The sequence below is a fragment of the Callithrix jacchus genome, chromosome 6 (genome assembly GCF_049354715.1).
Source record: "Callithrix jacchus isolate 240 chromosome 6, calJac240_pri, whole genome shotgun sequence".
In the NCBI taxonomy this organism is placed as follows: Eukaryota; Metazoa; Chordata; class Mammalia; order Primates; family Cebidae; genus Callithrix; species Callithrix jacchus.
In genome coordinates this window covers 28,162,516-28,183,190 of record NC_133507.1, presented here as the reverse complement: position 1 = coordinate 28,183,190, position 20,675 = coordinate 28,162,516, and the positions used below count along the sequence as shown (strand labels likewise).

Below are 20,675 nucleotides of genomic sequence, written 5' to 3'. Positions count from 1 at the left end.
TCTTACATATGCAAATGTGTAATAAGTATTATTTATTGCATATTTTTAAATGGCATATTTCATGTTATACCTGAGTCCTTCTTTTTTTTTTTTCTGAGGAGTCTGGTCCTGTCACCCAGGCTGGAGTGCAGTGGCACAATCTTGGCTCACTGCAATCTCCATCTCCTGGGTTCAAGCGATCCTCCTGCCTCAGCGTCCTGAGTAGCTGGGATTACAAGCACACCACCACACCCAGCTAATTTTTACATTGTATTTGAGATGGGGTTTCACCATGTCGGTCAGGGTGGTCTCAACCTCTTGACCTCGTTATCCACCCGCCTTGGCCTCCCAAAGTGCTGGGTTTACAGGCGTGAGCCACTGCGCCCGGCTTTACTTCCTATTTTATGGCCAAAAGGCAGAAATTAGGTTCCCTATGACAATTCAGACTGATTGTTTTGCAAGATCTTTTTCTTGGGGGGAATGGGGTAAGAGTCTTGCCTTGCTCTGTTGCCCAGGCTGGAGTACAGTGGCATGATCTCAACTCACTGCAACTTCAGCCTCCCAGGTTCAAGTGATTCTCCTGCCTCAGCCTTCTGAGTAGCTGGGATTACAGGGATGTGTCACCACACCTGTCTGGGTTTTGTATTTTTAGAGATGGGTTTTCATCAAGTTGGCCAGGATGGTCTTGAACTCCTGCCCTCAAGTGACCTGCCCGCCTCAGCCTCCCAAAGTGCTGAGATTACAGAGCTGCTGTGCCAAGAGGTCTATTTTGCACATATTTTCATCTAGTCCAGTTTGTCTTTTTATTCTCTTAAGTGTCTTTCAGGAAGCTTTATCCCCCCCAGAAACAGAGTCTTGCTTTGTCACTCAGGCTGGAGCACAATTGCATGATCTCAGCTCAATGCAACCTCCACCATGCCCAGGTACTTTTGTATTTTTAGTAGAGGCGGGGTTTCTCCATGTTGGTCAGGCTGGTCTCAAACTCCCAGCCTCAGCCCCTACCACCGCCTCACCCTCCCAAAGTGCAGGGATTACAGGCATGAGCTGCTGCGCCCGGTTTAAAAGTGTTTTAGTTTTATGTTTTACATTTAGGGCTGTGACACATTTTGAATTCATTTTTGTAGGAGGTGTGAAGCTAGTGTTTCCTATCAACATTGCTTGGAGATGTTCACCTGCTGATGTTGATCTGCAATTTTATAGGTGTATATATACATATATATATGTATTTGGAGATGGGAGTTTCACTAGTCACCCAGGCTGGTGTGCAATGGCGTGATCTCGGCTCACTACAACCTCTGCCTCCCAGGTTCAAGCGATTCTCTGGCCTCAGCCTCCTGAGTAGCTGGGATTATAGGCGCCTACCACCACGCCAGGCTAATTTTTGTATTTTTAGTAGAGACGAGGTGGACAGGCTGGTCTTGAACTCCTGATCTCAGGTGATCCACCTGCCTTGGCCTCCCAAAGTGCCAGGATTATAGGTATAAGCCACTACCCCTGGCCAAGTATGACTTCTTACTTTTTTTGAGAGTCTCACTCTGTCACCCAGGCCAGAGTGCAATGGCACCATCTTGGTTCACTGCAACCACCTCCTGAGTTCAAGTGATTCTTGTGCCTCAGCCTCCCAAGTAGCTGGGACTATAGGTGTATGCCACCATGCCCAGCTAATTTTTGTATTTAATTAATTAATTAATTTTTTACATAGAGGCGGGGTTTCACCATATTGGTCAGGCTGATCTTGAATTCCTGATCTTAAGTGATCCGCCTGCTTCACTCCCCAAAGTGCTGGGATTACAGGCATGAGCCACTGTGCCCACCTGTGTTTTATATTTATTTTTGGAGATGGAGATTCACTCTATCGCTCATGCTCTCAGGCTGGAGTGCAGTGGTGCGATCTTGCCTCACCGCAACCTTCACCTCCTGGGTTCAAACAATTCTCTGCCTCAGCCTCCTGAGTAGCTGGGATTAGATGTGCCTGCCACCACGCCTGGCTAATTTTTGCATTTTTAAGTAAAGACGGAGTTTCACCATCTTGGCCAGGCTGATCTTGACTCTTGACCTCATGATCCATCTGCCTGGGCCTCCCAAAGTGCTGGAATTACAGGGGCCCCATGAAAGCATGGTTTTTTGTTTTTTTTTTGTTTCAGATGGAGTCTCACTCTGTCACCCAGGCTGGAGTGCAGTGGCACAATCTCTACTCACTACAACCTCCACCTCCCGCGTTCAAGCGATTCTCTTGGCTCAGCCTCTGGAGTAAGGTGGGATTACAGGTGCCAGCCACCATGCCTGGCTATTACTTGTATTTTTAGTAGAGATGGGGTTTTGCCACGTTGGCCAAGCTGGTCTCAAACTCCTGACCTCAGGTGATCCACCCACCTCAACCTCCCAAAGTGCTGAGATTATAGGCGTGACCCACCGCGCCTGGTTCCAAGTTTGATTTCTACTGAGTATATTCCTCACTTGAAAATGTTTTGCAGAATTCTGTTACCTTTCTGTTGCAGCATGTGCTAGCATGTTATTACTCTGCTGTCAGTCATCTTCTGTTGAAAAATAGGTGGAAGCTTTGTAGTCGCCCAGTTACACAGATTTTGAGAAAGGGAAATTTCCTTTGCACTTTTATTGAGGTCTAAATACACTGTTGGAACCACAGTTTTAGGTTGGAAAATATAACTGCTGTAAATATATGTACGGGAATACAGATCTCACAGCTTTTAACTTTCCACAGCACAGGAAGTACATAAAGTAGCTGATATAACTCACAATTCAAATGTTATCACAGTGACTTTTCAGCCTTGTATGTTTTGAATGTAACTGGCTTCAGCTTTTAATTCTAAATTGAATTCATTGACTTAAATTCATGAAGAAACAGCAAGTTTACAGCAAAATTTACTTTCTGAACCTGTTTAGTATTTGATGGAAATAGCTGAGAGAATGTTCTTACTTAAATTTTAAGCCTTGGCCCTGAACTCAGTATGTCTAGGTAAATCTTTATCACTGCTGAGCCATCAAACTCCTGTGTGATAGGTAGGCAGGGTGACTCAAGGTATTCTATTTCTGTCAAAAATCCATGGAGCTGCTGATGATGGCCAAGTCCATGGGAACAAATGAAGTGCACTGGTGACTATGATGCGGTAAGTTCATGTGTTTTCTGAAAAGCTCCTGCTGGTAATTAATACAACGAATAGCCTTCAAATGCTGTATATTTTCACAAATGGGTTATTTTTTTATTAAGCCCTTTCCTTTTTTTTGAGATCAGAGGCTCACTTTGTCTACCGAGGCTGGAGTGCAGTGTCGAGATCTTGGCTCACTGTAACCTCCTCCTCACAGATTCAAGCGATTCTCCTGCTCAACCTCCTGAGTAGCTGGGATTACAGGTATTCGCCACCACGTCCATCTCTTATTTTTAGTAGAGACAAGGTTTCACCATGTTGGCCAGCATGGTCTCAATCTCTTGACCTGTGATCTGCCTGCCCCGGCCTCCCAGAGTGCTGGAATTAGAGGCGTGAGTCACTGTCCCTAGCTTCATTTTTAAAATTCTTTGTAGAGTGGGGATCTCATCATGTTGCCCAGCTGGTCTCCAACCCCTGGCATTAAGTAATCCTCCTGCCTCAGCCTCCCAAAGTGCTGGGATTATAGGCGTGAGCTACTACATCTGATGGCAATGTTTATAATGAATTTGAATTTGCTAATGAAAAGGAAAATTTACCATTTTTTTCCCCAATGACTCCCAAGTACTATTTGCAAACAAATAAATTGTAGAAAAAATGTTTATTTGCTGGTAATTGTTTGAATCTTGAAATACAATTCCTCACTGATGATACTAGTATAAAACAGTGGTTATTAATCCATGCTAGCCCAATGAAAACTAATATAAAATGATTTGTAAAAATGAATCATTTCTGAATCTCTATTAAAATCTGAATACATAAATCTGTGCTAACACTGGAACTGCCTTCTCACTCTACATATAATTTAACTTCCAGCTTCAACCATGTGATGTTGGAATCTAAAGCACCCTCATGAGTTAATGTCCCTGACAAATCATGCAGATGAACAAACAAGATGGGTGGTCTTTAACTGGTGGTGACAGAAAAGGCTGCAGTTCAGTACTTAAACCTGCACTTAGTGGTCACCTTTCTATCCAGGCAGAGTAACGAAGGAGAGCTATGAAATGTCAAAAGAAAAATAGAGAACAGGACAAAGAGGCAATGTCAGCCAAACCACTGTAAACCGGTCTGTACCCTTGTATTTCAGCCAAGGGCAGGCAATCCAAAATTACAGACTGCTTTCCTTAACTTGACCAAACAGTGTATTTTTCCTCTGACAATCTTGTCAAGGGTTGCATATCATTGTTCCTAGTAAAATACAAAGTCCACCCTCAGAAAAATGCTATATTTTTCAGAAAATATAATACATTAAAAATCATGGATTGCTTTTTCTTCACCTTTTCTTCCGTGAACATGCAGGTGTTTGAGTCTTTTGTATTTCTTCTTTTACACAGGATATGGGCTGTTTGAAAACTATTTCATTATCTTTATCATCTTCATTCGTTTCAGTCACTTCAGATTTTCGTCTCTCCAAAAATATTGATGTACAAACTGGTGTGGGGCCCTAGATTCAACAAGGAAAGATTATAATACATAAATGTAGAACAAGATTATCACTGTACCCGAAACATCACCTCTCTTCTATTTTTACAAGTTGTACCACATTATTTTAGTCCTGTTTCAATCTTTTCGTGATACTATTGTAAAGAATAAAGAACTGAGATGCTTATCAAACTTAGTACAGAAATTCACAATTGGAACATAGCACGTTCCATTATAAGGTATTATGCAGAAAACTGCTAAATCGACAATAAAGATCTACCAAATGTGACAATATTCAATTTGAAATCTTAATATGGCAGAAACTGCCTTTCTTTCTTCAAATTCTTTGTATAAACCTGGTGTCCGGAATATGGGAGACAATCTTACCTGGCTGTCCACAGTCTCCTCAGGAGTGTCAAGAGTGCCGACCACCTTTTTCTTCTTCTTGTGTAAACCCTTAAAATAAATGTTAAAAGACACATCAGGTTGAATATTGATCAGTTATAGTAGTCTTAAATGTTTTCCTACTTATCTTTCTCTAATATTGGGCATATGATAAAAAACATTTTACCTGGCCTTTTGTAGACTTCTGACGATTAGTTTTTGAAATACTTTCCATTTTCTGTAAAATCTTCAATAAAGAAGTTATAAATTAACAGTCTCATATCTTTTCTTTTTAAACTTAGCATTAGATCCTCATATATGTTAACAGTAAATCCTCCATAATGACAGAGCATTTCAATTTAAAAAGCAAAACTCAATACAGTGAATCATCTCAAGTAAAGGGCAAAACTAGGAGAAGCCCAGCTGAGGAACGGACAGAGCTGCAGAGGTTGAAGGGAAGACCCAAATCTGGAGCTCACTGATTCACAGAATCCTGAATTCAGGAAGGTGGAAGCAGGAAGAATGTGCAAAGGCAGGCCACCCTCATCGCCCTTAGTCACAAGCAAAGCACAGGGAAAGCAGTGCTTGCATGCCTCTTTTCAAGCTTCACCATCTCAGTTCCCAGATGGGTTCACAAGAGTACCAGGGCCTAAGGTTCAGTCAGATTATCTACTTAAAGGACACTTCCTCTTCTGTATAATGGAAATAACAGAATCTGCTCTCATGTTTTAGGAAGAACCTACAATGTTTCAAAAGTTTAGTCAGGCCAGGCACAGTGACTCTCGCCTGTAATCCCAGCACTTTTGGAGGCTGAGGTGGATGATCACCTGAGATCAGGAGTTTGAGACCAGACTGGCCAACATGGCGAAACCCCATTTCTACTAAAAATACAAAAAATTAGCCTGGTGTGGTGGTGCACACCTGTATTCTCAGCGACTCAGGAGGGTAAGGCAGGAGAATTGCTTGAACCTGGGTGGTGGAAGTTGCAGTGAGCCAAGATTGTGCCACTGCACTCCAGAATGGGCAACAGAACAAGACTCTGTATCAAAAAAAAAAAAATTCAGTCAAAAAACTGGCTGGGCATGGTGGCTCACACCTGTAATCCCAGGAGTTTGGGAGGCTGAGGTGGGCAGATCACCTGAGGTCAGTAGTTTGAGACCAGCCTGGCCAATATGGAGAAACCCCATCTCTAAAAATACAAAAATTAGCTGGGCGTGATAGTATGCACCCGTAATCCCAGCTACTTGGGAGGCTAGAGGCAGGCAAATCGCTTGAACCCAGGATGCAGAGGCTGCAGTGAGCCTAGGTTGTGGTAAGCACTAGGCTAGGTACTTTACGAGATACAAAGCCACCCCCTCCTCTCCCCACAACAAATCACAAAAAAAGATTTCATGAAGACATATTTACCAAAGAAGGAAAATCATAATCGATTCCCTTCCTAGCTAATTTCTTCCTGAGTAACCTTTCTTTCTATTTAAATTGCTCCTCCATCCGTAGCTTTTGTGTTAGTGTCCGATTCCGATTATACCGTTTCACTGATGGATGTGATGGCTGCTTAAATGGAACATTCCAGTCTTTAAAGAGTTCTTTATGTACTTTTTTAGGTGGCATAAGACAACCTGTTTTTAAAAAGAAAAAAAACATAAAAAGTTTCAACCAAGTGGTAGGAAAGGGATTTTAATGTTAACTTTACAATCTCCCCAGTGCCATTCCTCACATAATCATCATGACGTGGCTGGGTACAGTGGCTCACACCTGTAATCCCAGCTTCTCTCACAGCAATGGAAAATGAATAGATGCTACCTGGGTAGCCTTGTCAGCTGTGAACTTGGGTACCTAAGATGGCCACATGCCACCATGGGCACAGGGAGGCCAGAAACTTTGCTCTGCCTCCCAAGGGCAGCAGGATCTGGAGACGGATGCTCTCTGCACTCTATGGACTGCAGGGTCGGGGCAGCACTGGCTCCTTTCTGCAGGATCAATTTCTAATCTGGAGCTGTCACTCCTCTACGCCTTTTAGCTTCTCTTGTGTGGAAGAGCTATAGCCATTGCCATTTACATGGATTCTGCAATGCACTTTCTGACCCTTGCTGCTATCCCCACTTCCCTCAGGATAAATTCTGAACTCACTGACTTAGAAAGCCTCAGTAACCCAACCTGAAGCCTCTTCCTGCTCCCTCATCTCTTGCTACTTTTCCTCACATTCCCTCATAGCCATATGGCCAGGCACCTCTGGTTTGGCATTCACTGTCCCTCAGCCAGGAATGATCTGTCTTCACTTCTGTCCCCTTCACCTGGCTGGCTGCTGTTTAGTCTTCAGGTTTCAATGTCAATGCTATATCCCCAGATAAGTCTTTCACAGCCCATAAGCATGGGTTAGCTGCTTCTCCTGTGTGTCCCCAAGGTAACTTGTCCAGTTCTATTTAGGGTAAAAACAGCTCTCATGATGGGAGATTTTAAAATTCCAATTAGAATCTGCCTGTGACACACACTGAAATCCGTACAGAAATCCTTACAGAATCACCATTCTGTAAGAGTCATCCCACAGATGCAGTGGCATGTCCAAGCAGTTAAGCAAGCCGCCCTTCCCACCACAGTCACCCACCAGCACCAGGTGCCCAGGCAACCCTACTATCACAGAGACAAGAGCACTTACACTCCAAGAGTCTTTCACCAAACAGGTAGTTGTTCATTGTTTCAGCAACTATCTTGGCAACATCCTTACACTCAAATGCATAGCCTTTGCTGTTTCCAGTCTGCAACAGAGAATCTGCCACAAGAAGCAGAACAATTAGATTTGAATGCATTATTAAATTCCTAAAACTCCATTATTTTAAATAATGTATATTAGCCCCTTATCAAACATTATGACACATTTAATTCTAACTTCAATTTACATATTCTGGAGACTATTAGGGGAAAAACAAAAGATGCAAGACTCTCAACACACAGCTGATTTTCTGGTATTCTTGGGATTTTCATTACATATGATAAATATACAGTTCCTATGGCTGAAATTTATTCAACAACAACACCCCACGTATAAAAGTCTTTAGTCGGGTGTGGTGGCTCACGCCCATAATCCCAGCACTTTGGGAGGCTGCAGTGGACAAATCATGAGGTCAGGAGTTTGAGACCAGCCTGACCAACATGGTGAAACCCAATCTCTACTAAAAATACAGAAATTAGCCAGGTGTGGTGGTGTGCGCCTGTGATCCCAGCTACTCAGGAGGCCAAGGCAGAAGAATTGCTTGAACACGAGAGGTGGAGTTTGCAGTGAGCCAAGACTGTGCCACTGCACTCCAGCCTGGGCAACAAGAGCAAAACTTTGTCTCAGCAGCACGGGGAGGGGAAAGACAGATGGTGAAGTGGAAGACAGACACTATGAAATCCAACCAAGTGCACCATCACTGTAAACTGATATAAATCTTTTGAGAAGTGATTTGAAAATATAAGTTATGTAATTAAAAAAAACTTTACCCAGTAATTCCAGAATGTTGGAAATACCAAGCAAACAATCAAAATTAGAGTGAGCTTGGCTTTACTACTCAAAAATGCTGGAAATGCCAAATTGTCACATATCTCCTCAGTGAGCAGGATTTTTATAAGACAAATGGCCAGAACTCTTCAAGAAAAACCAAACAAGCAATAAAGGGCAAGGAGACTGTTCTAGATAGGCTTAGAAGCCTTAACAAGTAAATGTAATGCACAGATCTTGAGAGGGACTCAGAACAGGTAACAAAAAAGAATAGCTGAAGACATTTTAGGGGCCAGGCACAGTGGCTCACGCCTGTAATCCCACCACCTTGGGAGGCCGAAGCGGGAAGATTGCTTGAGGCTAAGAGTTTGACACCAGCCTGGGCAACATAGAGAGACCCTGTCTCTACAAAAGAAACATAAAAAACATTATCCAGGGGAGGAACTCAAGATGGCGCTGCGACAACAACCCAGGATTTAAGCTCTCGGTTAATCCGCGGAGAGGTGAGTCAAAGCTGCATTTTCAGACTGATCTTTGTTGCCCACAGAACGGGGAAATTCCCAAGTATAAAGGAGACGCGGGACACCAGGCAGAGGCTCTGCCTGGAGAAGCCGGCAGACGGGGTGGCGGCGGCCGGCCCTACCCAGCGATCCCCACAGGGCGCGCTTGTCCAGGTGCCCTGTTGAAACGGCAACCTGAGACTTCAGGGGGCTGAACTCGAGACTGAAAGGTACTTGGGCAGTGGGCCAGCCCAGGGGATTGCAGGGACACAGCGTGTGAGATAGTGCAGTGGGACAGACAAAACAGCGATTCCAAACGCTTGCTGTGGAGACTGTCCCTGAGGCGCTCCGTGGGGGAGGGACGTCCACCATTACCGAGGCAACCCACCCTGACTGAGACACACGCCCACTGCTGACACAGCCTGCAGTTGCCGAGGCAACCCGCCCCTACTGAGATACACGCCCACTGCTGACCCAGCCTGCCGTTGCCGAGGCAACCCGCTACAACAGAGAGACTCCGCTGCAGGGTGTAGCCCGTGGTGGAGAACACAGCAGAAGAGCAAGAGCCTGCAGCCACAGGGCGAGCCTCACAACAGCAGGGCGGAGCCTCGGCAGTCAAATAGTGATTAGACTGCCTCCTAGCCAGGCAGGACACCTCAACAGACATCCAAAAAAAAACCCCTAAACCCCCAACACAGAGCATTTGAGAAAAAAAAGGGGTTTTTTAATGAGCTCTGTTGCAGCAGAATCAAACATAGCAGCCTAACAGCCCTGAATGAACAACAGAGCTCACAGCTCAGCACTTGAGCTCCCATAAAGTACAGACTGTCTCCTCAAGCAGCTCCCTGACCCCTCTATATCCAAAAGACTGACATTTGGCAGGCATCACCCTGGGACAAAGACAGCAGAAAAAGAAACTGGTAGCATCCCTCACTGTTCCGCAGCTGCTATAGGTGTACCCCAGACAAGCAGGGCCTGGAGTGGACCTCAGCAGTCGTACAGCGAAGGGGCTAGACTGGTAGAAGGAAAACCAAGTAACAGAAATACTTCATCACCAACAATCTGGGTGTCCACTAAGAGACCCAATCGAAAAGTCAGCAACTACGCAGACGACAAGTGGATAAATCCACAAAGATGGGAAGAAACCAGCGCAAAAAGGAGGAAAACACCAGAAACCAGAACACCTCACCTCCTAGAAAGGACCAAAACTCCTCACCAGCAAGGGAACAAAGCTGGATGGAGAATGACTGTGATGAAATGATGGAATTAGACTTCAGAAGATGGATGAGAAACTTCCATGAGCTAAAAGAACATGTTCTAAATCAATGCAAAGAAACTAAGAACCTTGAAAAAAGATATGAAAAAAGATTTGAGGAAATGCTGACAAGAATGGATAACTTAGAGAGGAATATGAATGAACTAAAGAAGCTAAAAACCATAATACGAGAACTTCGTGAAGCATGTACAAGTTTCAATAGCCGAATTGACCAAGCAGAAGAAAGAATATCTGAAGTCGAAGACCAACTCAATGAAATAAAACGAGAAACCAAAATCAGAGAAAAAAGCGCAAAAAGGAATGAGCAAAGTCTCCAAGAAATGTGGGACTATGTGAAAAGACCTAAACTATGTTTGATAGGTGTACCAGAAGGGGATGAAGAGAATGAATCCAAGCTGGAAAATACTCTTCAGGACATCATCCAGGAAAATTTCCCCCACCTAGCAAGACAGGTCAACACTCAAATACAGGAAATACAGAGAACACCACAAAGATATTCCGCAAGAAGAGCAACCCCAAGGCACATAATAGTCAGATTCAACAAGGTTGAAATAAAGGAGAAAATACTAAGGGCAGCCAGAGAGAAAGGTCGAGTTACCCACAAAGGGAAGCCCATCAGACTCACAGCAGATCTCTCGGCAGAAACACTACAAGCCAGAAGAGAGTGGGGGCCAATATTCAACATTCTTAAAGAAAAGAACTTTCAACCCAGAATTTCATATCCAGCCAAACTGAGCTTCAGAAGTGAAGGAAAAATAAAATCCTTTGCGAACAAGCAAGTACTCAGAGATTTTGTCAACACCAGGCCTGCTTTACAAGAGCTCCTGAAAGAGGCACTACACATAGAAAGGAACAAACAGTACCAGCCATTCCAAAATCACACTAAATGCTAAAGAGCATCAACATAATGAAGAATTTAAAACAACTAACGGGCAAAACAGCCACTTAGCATCAAAATGGCAGCATCAAATTCACACATAACAATATTAACCCTAAATGTAAATGGACTAAATGCACCAATCAAAAGACACAGACTGGCAAATTGGATAAAAAGCCAAAACCCATCAGTGTGCTGTATTCAGGAAACCCATCTCACATGCAAGGATACACAAAGGCTCAAAATAAAGGGATGGAGGAAGATTTACCAAGCAAATGGAGAGCAAAAAATAGCAGGAGTTGCAATTCTCATCTCTGATAAAATAGACTTTAAAGCAACAAAGATCAAAAGAGACAAAGAAGGCCATTACATAATGGTAAAAGGATCGATACAACAAGAAGAGCTAACGATCCTGAACATATATGGACCCAATACAGGAGCACCCAGATACATAAGGCAAGTTCTTAATGACTTACAAAGAGACTTAGACTCCCACACAATAATAGTGGGAGACTTTCACACTCCACTGTCAATATTAGACAGATCAACCAGACAGAAAATCAACAAGGATATCCAGGGCTTGAACTCAGACCTGGAGCAAGCAAACCTGATAGACATTTACAGAACTCTCCACCCCAAATCCACAGAATACACATTCTTCTCAGCACCACATCACACCTACTCTAAAACTGACCACATAATTGGAAGTAAAGCACGGCTCAGCAAATGCAAAACAACTGAAATCATAACAAACAGCCTCTCAGACCATAGTGCAATCAAGTTAGAACTCAGAATTCAGAAACCAACCCAGAACCGCACAGCTTCATGGAAACTGAACAACTGGCTCTTGAATGTTGACTGGGTAAACAATGAAATGAAGGCAGAAATAAAGAAGTTCTTCGAAACCAATGAGAACATGCCAGACACAACATGCCAGAATCTCCGGGACACATTTAAAGCAGTCTCTAGAGGAAAGTATATACCAATAAGTGCCCATTTGAGGAGAATGGAGAGATCCAAAATTGACACCCTATCGTCAAAATTAAAAGAGCTAGAGGAGCAAGATCAAGAAAACTCAAAACCCAGCAGAAGACAAGAAATAACTAAGATCAGAGCTGAACTGAAGGAGATTGAGACACGAAAAACCCTTCAAAAAATCAATAAATCCAAGAGCTGGTTTTTTGAAAAGATCAACAAAATAGACCACTAGCCAGATTGATTAAAAAGAAAAGAGAGAACAACCAAATAGATGCAATAAAAAATGATAAAGGGGGCCGGGCGCGGTGGCTCACGCCTGTAATCCCAGCACTTTGGGAGGCCGAGGCGGGTGGATCATGAGGTCAAGAGATCGAGACCATCCTGGTCAACATGGTGAAACCCTGTCTCTACTATAATACAAAAAATTAGCTGGGCATGGTGGCGCATGCCTGTAATCCCAGCTACTCAGGAGGCTGAGGGAGGAGAATTGCCTGAACCCAGGAGGCGGAGGTTGCGGTGAGCTGAGATCGCGCCATTGCACTCCAGCCTGGGTAACAAGAGCGAAACTCCGTCTCAAAAAAAAAAAAAAAAAAAATGATAAAGGGGAAATCACTACAGACTCCACAGAAATTCAAACCATCATCAGAGAATATTACAAACAACTCTATGCACATAAACTAGTAAACCTGGAAGAAATGGATAAATTCCTGGACTCCTGTGTCCTCCCAAGCCTAAACCTAGAGGAAGCTGAAACTATGAATAGACCAATAACAAGGTCAGAAGTCGAGGCAGCAATTAAGAGCCTACCACACAAAAAAAGCTCAGGTCCAGACGGTTCACAGCCGAATGCTACCAGACACACAAAGAAGAGCTGGTACCATTCCTTCTAAAACTATTCCAAATAATCTAAAAAGAGGGAATCCTTCCCAAATCATTTTATGAGACCAACATCATCCTGATACCAAAACCCAGCAGAGACCCAACAAGAAAAGAAAACTTCAGGCCAATATCCATGATCAACATAGATGCAAAAATCTTCAATAAAATATTGGCAAGCCGATTGCAACAGCAAATCAAAAAACTTATTCATCATGATCAAGTAGGATTCATCCCAGGGATGCAAGGCTGGTTCAACATACGCAAGTCTATAAACGTAATTCACCACATAAACAGAACCAAAAACAAAAACCACATGATTATCTCAATTGACGCAGAGAAGGCATTTGACAAAATACAACAGCCCTTTATGCTAAAAACCCTCAATAAACTCGGTATCGATGGAACGTATCTCAAAGTAATAAAAGCTATTTATGACAAACCAACAGCCGATATCATACTGAATGGGCAAAAACTGGAAGCATTCCCTTTGAAATCCGGCACTAGACAAGGATGCCCTCTCTCACCACTCCTATTCAATATAGTACTGGAAGTTCTAGCCAGAGCAATCAGGCAAGAAAAAGAAATAAAGGGAATTCAAATAGGAAAGGTGGAAGCCAAATTGTCTCTATTTGCAGACGACATGATACTATACCTAGAAGACCCCATCGCCTCAGCCCACAAACTCCTGAAACTGATAAGCAACTTCAGCAAAGTCTCAGGATATAAAATCAATATGCAAAAATCACAAGCACTCGTCTACACCAATAACAGACTTAAAGAAAGCCAAATCAAGAACGAACTGCCATTCACAATTGCTACAAAAAGAATAAAATACCTTGGAATACAACTCACAAGGAATGTAAGAGACCTCTTCAAGGAGAACTACAAGCCACTGCTCAACGAAATCAGAGAGGACACAAACAGATGGAGAAACATTCCATGTTCATGGTTAGGAAGAATTAATATCGTGAAAATGGCTATACTGCCCAAAGTAATTTACAGAATCAACGCTATCCCTATCAAGCTACCATTGACTTTCTTCACAGAACTGGAAAAAACCACCATGAACTTCATATGGAACCAAAAGAGAGCCCGCATAGCCAAATCAATTCTAAGCAAAAAGAACACAGCAGGGGGGCATCACACTACCGGATTTTAAACTATACTACAAGGCTACAGTAATCAAAACAGCATGGTACTGGTACCAAAACAGAGATATAGACCAATGGAACAAAACAGAGGCACCAGAGGCAACACAACATATCTACAACTATGCAATCTTTGATAAACCTGACAAAAACAAGCAATGGGGAAAGGATTCCCTATTTAACAAATGGTGTTGGGAAAACTGGCTAGCCATGTGCAGAAAGCAGAAACTGGACCCCTTCCTGACACCTTACACTAAAATTAACTCCAGATGGATTAAAGACTTAAACATAAGACCTGGCACCATAAAAACCTGAGAAGGAAATCTAGGGAAAACTCTCCAGGACATAGGAGTAGGCAAGGACTTCATGAACAAAACACCAAAAGCATTAGCAACAAAAGCCAAAATAGACAAATGGGACCTAATGAAACTCCACAGCTTCTGCACGGCAAAAGAAACAGTCACTAGAGTGGATTGGCAACCAACAGAATGGGAAAAAATTTTTGCAGTTTACCCATCTGACAAAGGGCTGATATCCAGAATTTACAAAGAACTCAAACAGATTTACAGGAAAAAAACAAACAAGCCCATTCAAAAGTGGGCAAAGGATATAAACAGACACTTTACAAAAGAAGACATATATGAGGCCAACAATCATGAAAAAATGCTCATCGTCACTGGTCATCAGAGAGATGCAAATCAAAACCACATTGAGATACCATCTCACGCCAGTTAGAATGGCAATCATTAAAAAATCTGGAGACAACAGATGCTGGAGAGGATGTGGAGAAAAAGGAACACTTTTACACTGTTGGTGGGAGTGTAAATTAGTCCAATCATTGTGGAAGACAGTGTGGCGATTCCTCAAGGCCTTAGAAATAGAAATTCCATTTGACCCAGCAATCCCATTACTGGGTATACACCCAAAGGACTATAAATCATTCTACTGTAAGGACACATGCACACGAATGTTTATTGCAGCACTGTTTACAATAGCAAAGACCTGGAATCAACCCAAATGCCCATTGATGATAGACTGGATTGGGAAAATGTGGCACATATACACCATGGAATATTATGCAGCAATCAGAAATGATGAGTCGTGTCGTTTGTAGGGACATGAATGAATCTGGAGAACATCATCCTCAGCAAACTGACACAAGAACAGAAAATGAAACACCGCATATTCTCACTCATAGGCGGGTGATGAAAAATGAGAACACATGGACACAGAGAGGGGAGTACTAAACACTGGGGTCTATTGGGGGGAAAAGGGGAGGGCCAGTGGGAGGGGGAGGTGGGGAGGGATAGCCTGGGGAGAAATGCCAAATGTGGGTGAAGGGGTGAAAGCAAACAGAACACACTGCCATGTGTGTACCTATGCAACTGTATTGCATGCTCTGCACATGTACCCCAAAACCTAAAATGCAATAAAAAAAAAGAAAATAAATAAATAAATAAATTAAATTAAATTAAAAAAAAAAAAAACATTATCCAGGTGTTGAGGCATGCACTGGTAGTCCCAGCTACTTCGGAGGCTGAAGTGGGAGAACTGCTTGAGCCCAGGAGTTTAAGGCTGCTGCAGTTAGCCATGATCCTGTCACTGTACTCCAGCCTGGGCAACAGAATGAGATCCTGTCTCAAGAACAAAACAAGGCTGGGTGTGGTGGCTCATGCCTGTAATCCCACCACTTTGGGAGGCTGAGGCGGGTGGATCACCTGAGGTCAGGAGTTTGAGACCAGCCTGGCCAACATGCTGAAACCCCGTCTCTATTAAAAAATACAAAAATTAGCCGGGTGTGGTGGCGCATGCCTGTAGTCCTAGCTATTCGGGAGGGTGAGGCAGAAGAACCGCATGAACCTGGGAGGTGGAGATTGCAGTGAGCTGAGATTGTGCCACTCAACTCCAGCCTGGGCAACAGAGCCAGATTCCTTCTCAAAAAATGAAACAAACATACAAACAAAAAACCATTTTGGGAACAACTGGAGATTCACAAAGACAGTGCATTATATACCATTATAGTGTGGTCATTCTCAGATTTATGATGAAGTATCTAAAGTAGTATAACTGCCGCTTTTTTCTAATGGTTCAGGAAAAAAGAGTGTGTGTATAGGTGTTTATATAGTAACAAAACAATGAAGCTAATGTGTTAGGATGTTAATAATGGGTGAATCCAGGTGAGGACTGTAGAGATGATCATCCCACTATTTCTTCTACTCCTCTATAGCCTACAAATAAAAACACACAGCTGGGGGAACAATTACTATATTGCAACATGGAAAAACACTTGTACTTTTCAAACTCAGAGCCTGACCCTTTTAGGGGGTAATAGGATCAGTTTAGGTCACAAGGATACTAAAAAACAAACAAAACTGGGCCAGTTACGGTGGCTCACACCTATAATCTAAGTCCTTTGGGAGGCTGAGGTGAGTGGATCACCCGTCAGGAGTTTGACACCAGCCTGGCCAAAATGGTGAAATGCTGTCTCTACTAAAAATACAAAAATTAGCTAGGTGTGGTGCACACCTGTAATCTACTTGGGAGGCTGAGGCAGGAGAATCACTTGAACCCGGGAGGTGGAGACTGCAGTGAGCTGAGATTGTACCACTGTATTCCAGCCTAGGTGACAGAATGAGACTCTATCTCAAACAAAACAAAACAAAACAAAAACCTGAGTAGAATGAAACAAAATCATCAAACAAAACAAGTTTAAACATTGTCTCATTTGACTTTTATTTCAGTTATGCTTACATGCATGTGTATGTGTGCTGGTTTGTGCTGTAAAACTTACTTTTTTCTTTTAAACCCTTATCTTCTTTGTGATGGTAAAAACTGACTTCTTACTGAGAACCAAAGTCTGCAAAATACTCTTCTAAAAAAATCTGCCTGTACCTGCATGAAGACTTCATGGCAGCTTCATCTAAAGAGTTAAGAGTAGTAAAAAACCTAATGTTTGGGGTGGGTACAGTGACTCGCTCATGCTGTAATCCCAGCGTTTTGGGAGGCCAAGATGGGCGGATCACCTGAGGTCAGGAGTTCAAGACCAGCTTGGCCAACATGGTGAAACCCTGTTTCTACTCAACATACAAATATTAGCCAGGTACAGGGGCAGGTACCTGTAATCCCAGCTACTCAGGAGGCTGAGGCAGGAGAATCACTTGAACCTGGGAGGTGGAGATACAGTGAGCCGAGATCGCCCTACTACACTATGGCTACCTGGTGACACAGTGAGATTGTCTCAAAAAAACAAAACAAACAAAACAACAACACCTCATGTTCAATAGGAGGGTGGATAAACTTCAGTTACAAGTAACAAGCAACAATGATAACAAAGGCACTAGAGATACAGGAATAATGCTCAGATTACTGAACAAAAGAATTCAGCTGAAAAAGGATAGAAATAATAGAATTTTTAAATAATACCATATGTACATTTATATATGTAATAAAAACGTATAGATAGCACTGAAAACTGAATTTGTAAATTTAATTCCCTACTTAAAGGAGAAGGTGAAGAGCCTTGGGAAGGGTAGGAAAGGGACCTCAATTCTACCTATAATCTGTATCTTTAGGAAAACTAACAGATGATAGGCATCTATGGCTACAATCCATTAAAGTTTACGTGTGGGGAAAAAATAAAGTGGGTAGGCTAGGTGAGGCAGTTCACTCCCGTAATATCAGCACTTTGGGAGGCTGAGGTGGGTGGATCACGAGGTCAGGAGTTCAAGACCAGCCTGGCCAAGATGGTGAAACCCAATCTCTACTAAAAATACAAAAATTAGCCAGGTGTGGTGGTGGGCACCTGTAATCGCAGCTACTCAGGAGGCTGAGAACTACTTGAATCCGGGAGGCAGAGGTTGCAGTGAGCAGAGATTGCACCATTGCACTCCAGCAGCCTGGGCCACAGCAAGCCTCCATCTCATTAAAAAAAAAAAAAAAAAAAAAAAAGAAAGTGGAACAAAGTGGGTCACTCCTCTACTCTTGGAACAAGTTACATACACCTTTTTGTCATTAGAAGGCAGGTATGACACAATAGTAATTATACTTATATAGTGTTTGCTGTGTGCCAAGCAATAATTCTAAGGATTTTATATATATTATTTCATTTAACCTTTGACTAAATACTCCCATAAAGTTTTACGCACATTTAACAGATCACAACACTGAGCATGTTATGGTCATATCACTCTAACTAGTAAGGGCTAGAGCCTGGCCCTAAAGCTTGGCAGTCCAACTCCAGAGTCCTTATTTTTATTCACCATATAAACCTTTGCTATGATAGGGATTCTTGTATCAAAGGCTAATACAAGATGGATGAACCTAGTCCTCATACATAAGTTCATTTACCAGGACTGTCAACTTAATATAAGGATTTGGAGCAATGTAACAAACAAGCTTTTACAATAATACTGATTTTGCTCCTGTGGCCATTCCAGATTCTTTTTTTTTTTTGAGACGGAGTTTCACTCTTGCTACCCAGGCTGGAGTGCAAATGGCACGATCTCGGCTCACTGCAACCTCCGACTCCTGGGTTCAGGCAATTCTCCTGCCTCAGCCTCCTGAGTAGCTGGGATTATAGGCACGCACCACCATGCCCAGATACTTTTATGTATTTTTAGTAGAGATGGGGTTTCACCATGTTGACCAGGATGGTCTCGATCTCTTGACCTCGTGATCCACCCGCCTCGGCCTCCCAAAGTGCCAGGATTACAGGCTTGAGCCACCGCGCCTGGCCCGGCCCTTTCAGATTCTAAACCTCAGCCGCTCTCCTTTTTGCAATGAAATCTGATAAACAATAATACATAAGTGAACGTGCTCTTTAATGTCAAAGATAATACACATTTGAAAAACAAAACATCAAACGCAATTACAAAAATCTTACCCTTTTACTTCTGGACAGTCTGAACCGTGTCACAGTGCCAAACTGGGAGAAACAGGAAAAGATCTGGGTTTCGTCAAGTAGGTTAGGCAGGTGGCGCACATAGACGACTCCAAGGGTAAATTGTTCTTGTTTGTCTCGCTGAAGACATAAAGACCAGGTAAATTATTTTTTCTTTTTTGAGATGGAGTTTCCCTCTTGTTGCCCAGGCTGGACTGTAGTGGCCTGATCTTGGCTCACTACAACCTCCGCCTCTCAGGTTCAAGCAATTCTCCTGCCTCAGCCTCCCCAGTAGCTGGGATTAAAGGCGCCTGCCACCACGCCCCCGCTATTTTTTTGTATTTTTAGTAGAGACGAGGTTTCACCATGTTGGCCAGGATGGTCTCGAACTCCTGACCTCAGGTGATCCACCCTCCTCGGACTCCCGAAGTGCTAGGATTACAGGCGTGAGCCACAGTGCCCGGCTAAATATCTTTAAGAAAATCACATTGCAACAAAGCTTGCAAAACTCCTAGTCCCAGCCCTCGGCCCAAGAACCTACTCTGCCTTTCCACTTACCACAGCAGTAATTAAAGAACTGGCTGTTTAATGTCTCTACCCACAAAGGCCATGGCTGAGCAGTAGTCGACTGTCTTTCCAGCCTGGCACCCCACCACTCAGTAAAATGTCAGTGCTCAATAACTATGTCAATCAGCGGATAAGCAAGGACATCCCTGAACAAGCCATTTTAAATCTTCTGCCCGGAGAACTCTATATAACTGTACCCCTCACTTTGTATGCATACTGTTTACTCGCACTTCATCGAAAAATTCTCCAGATGATTGTTAACTCTCACAGTACAGATGAGCCTTTCAGCGTCTCAGTCGTCTGTTACCTCTGTAACAAGAACGTCTAAGTTTCCCGGTGTATTTTATGCTAAAAACCACAGGAAGTATAAGGGATGTCAGGGGCGCTAGTCAGCAAGCGCAACTTGGCAAATAAAGTATTTTAATAACTCTCAGATCTCCAACCTCCCGAAAGTGATGTCTGGGGCCTCCATTTTCGGAGGCAACGCGGCAGTGACAGCTCTAACCCGGAGATAATCTGCGGTATGGGAGCCCATTCCCTCTAGCTGGGTCCTTCCTCCGCTTCCGTCACCCCAATACCTCCCCCTTACTCTCCACATGAAGGCTCCAAGTCCTCAGCGGCCAAACCCCTCCATAATGTACTGACCAGCGTAAATCCTTTAGTCTGGGAAACCGTGGCCTGCAAGCTCAAGAGGTCGGTTCCTGATTCAGGCGAATCCAGATGGGAGACCCTGGAGGTAACGAAGGCGTGCACGAAGGCAAGAGGAGCCGGGCCGGGAATTGCGCAACCCGAGAAACCCCCTAGACCCGATGCGTCTCCCGTACTCGCAGCCTGGGCTAGTGCGCCTGCTCACCTGGGTTATGCGCTTGCGAACCTGCGCCACCTCCTTTTGAAACTCACCATCTTCTTGCGGGTTAAGCGACAAGACTGGAGCAGCCGGACCAGATAACGCTGCCATGCTAAAAGCGGCCACTAACTCCACGCGGCACTACCGGAAACGTCGGCCTCCCAATTCCTCCGAGAAGGAAATAGAATCAGAACCCGGGCGCCGCGAAGCGCGGGGTAAGGCGTAGCGAGGGACGGTGAGGGCCAAGAGTCGGGCCCGGGTTGGAGCTGGAGTGGCGAGGCGGAGAGGGGACTGGGC

General features: G+C 43.6%; 1 protein-coding gene across 1 annotated transcript; it reads right to left on the bottom strand.

Moving 5' to 3' along the window:
• Window positions 1–3,725: 3,725 nt before the first annotated feature.
• Window positions 3,726–20,550, bottom strand: LOC100412728 (MKI67 FHA domain-interacting nucleolar phosphoprotein-like). Its single transcript, XM_078329070.1, has 7 exons — window positions 20,385–20,550; window positions 18,968–19,105; window positions 7,606–7,705; window positions 6,357–6,568; window positions 5,137–5,196; window positions 4,953–5,021; window positions 3,726–4,587 (listed from the first exon to the last, which is right to left on the bottom strand). Exons 1-4 carry the CDS (start codon window positions 20,487–20,489, stop codon window positions 6,420–6,422), a joined length of 492 nt encoding a protein of 163 aa, XP_078185196.1. The 5' UTR covers window positions 20,490–20,550; the 3' UTR covers window positions 3,726–4,587; window positions 4,953–5,021; window positions 5,137–5,196; window positions 6,357–6,419.
• Between the last annotated feature and the right edge of the window lie 125 nt (window positions 20,551–20,675).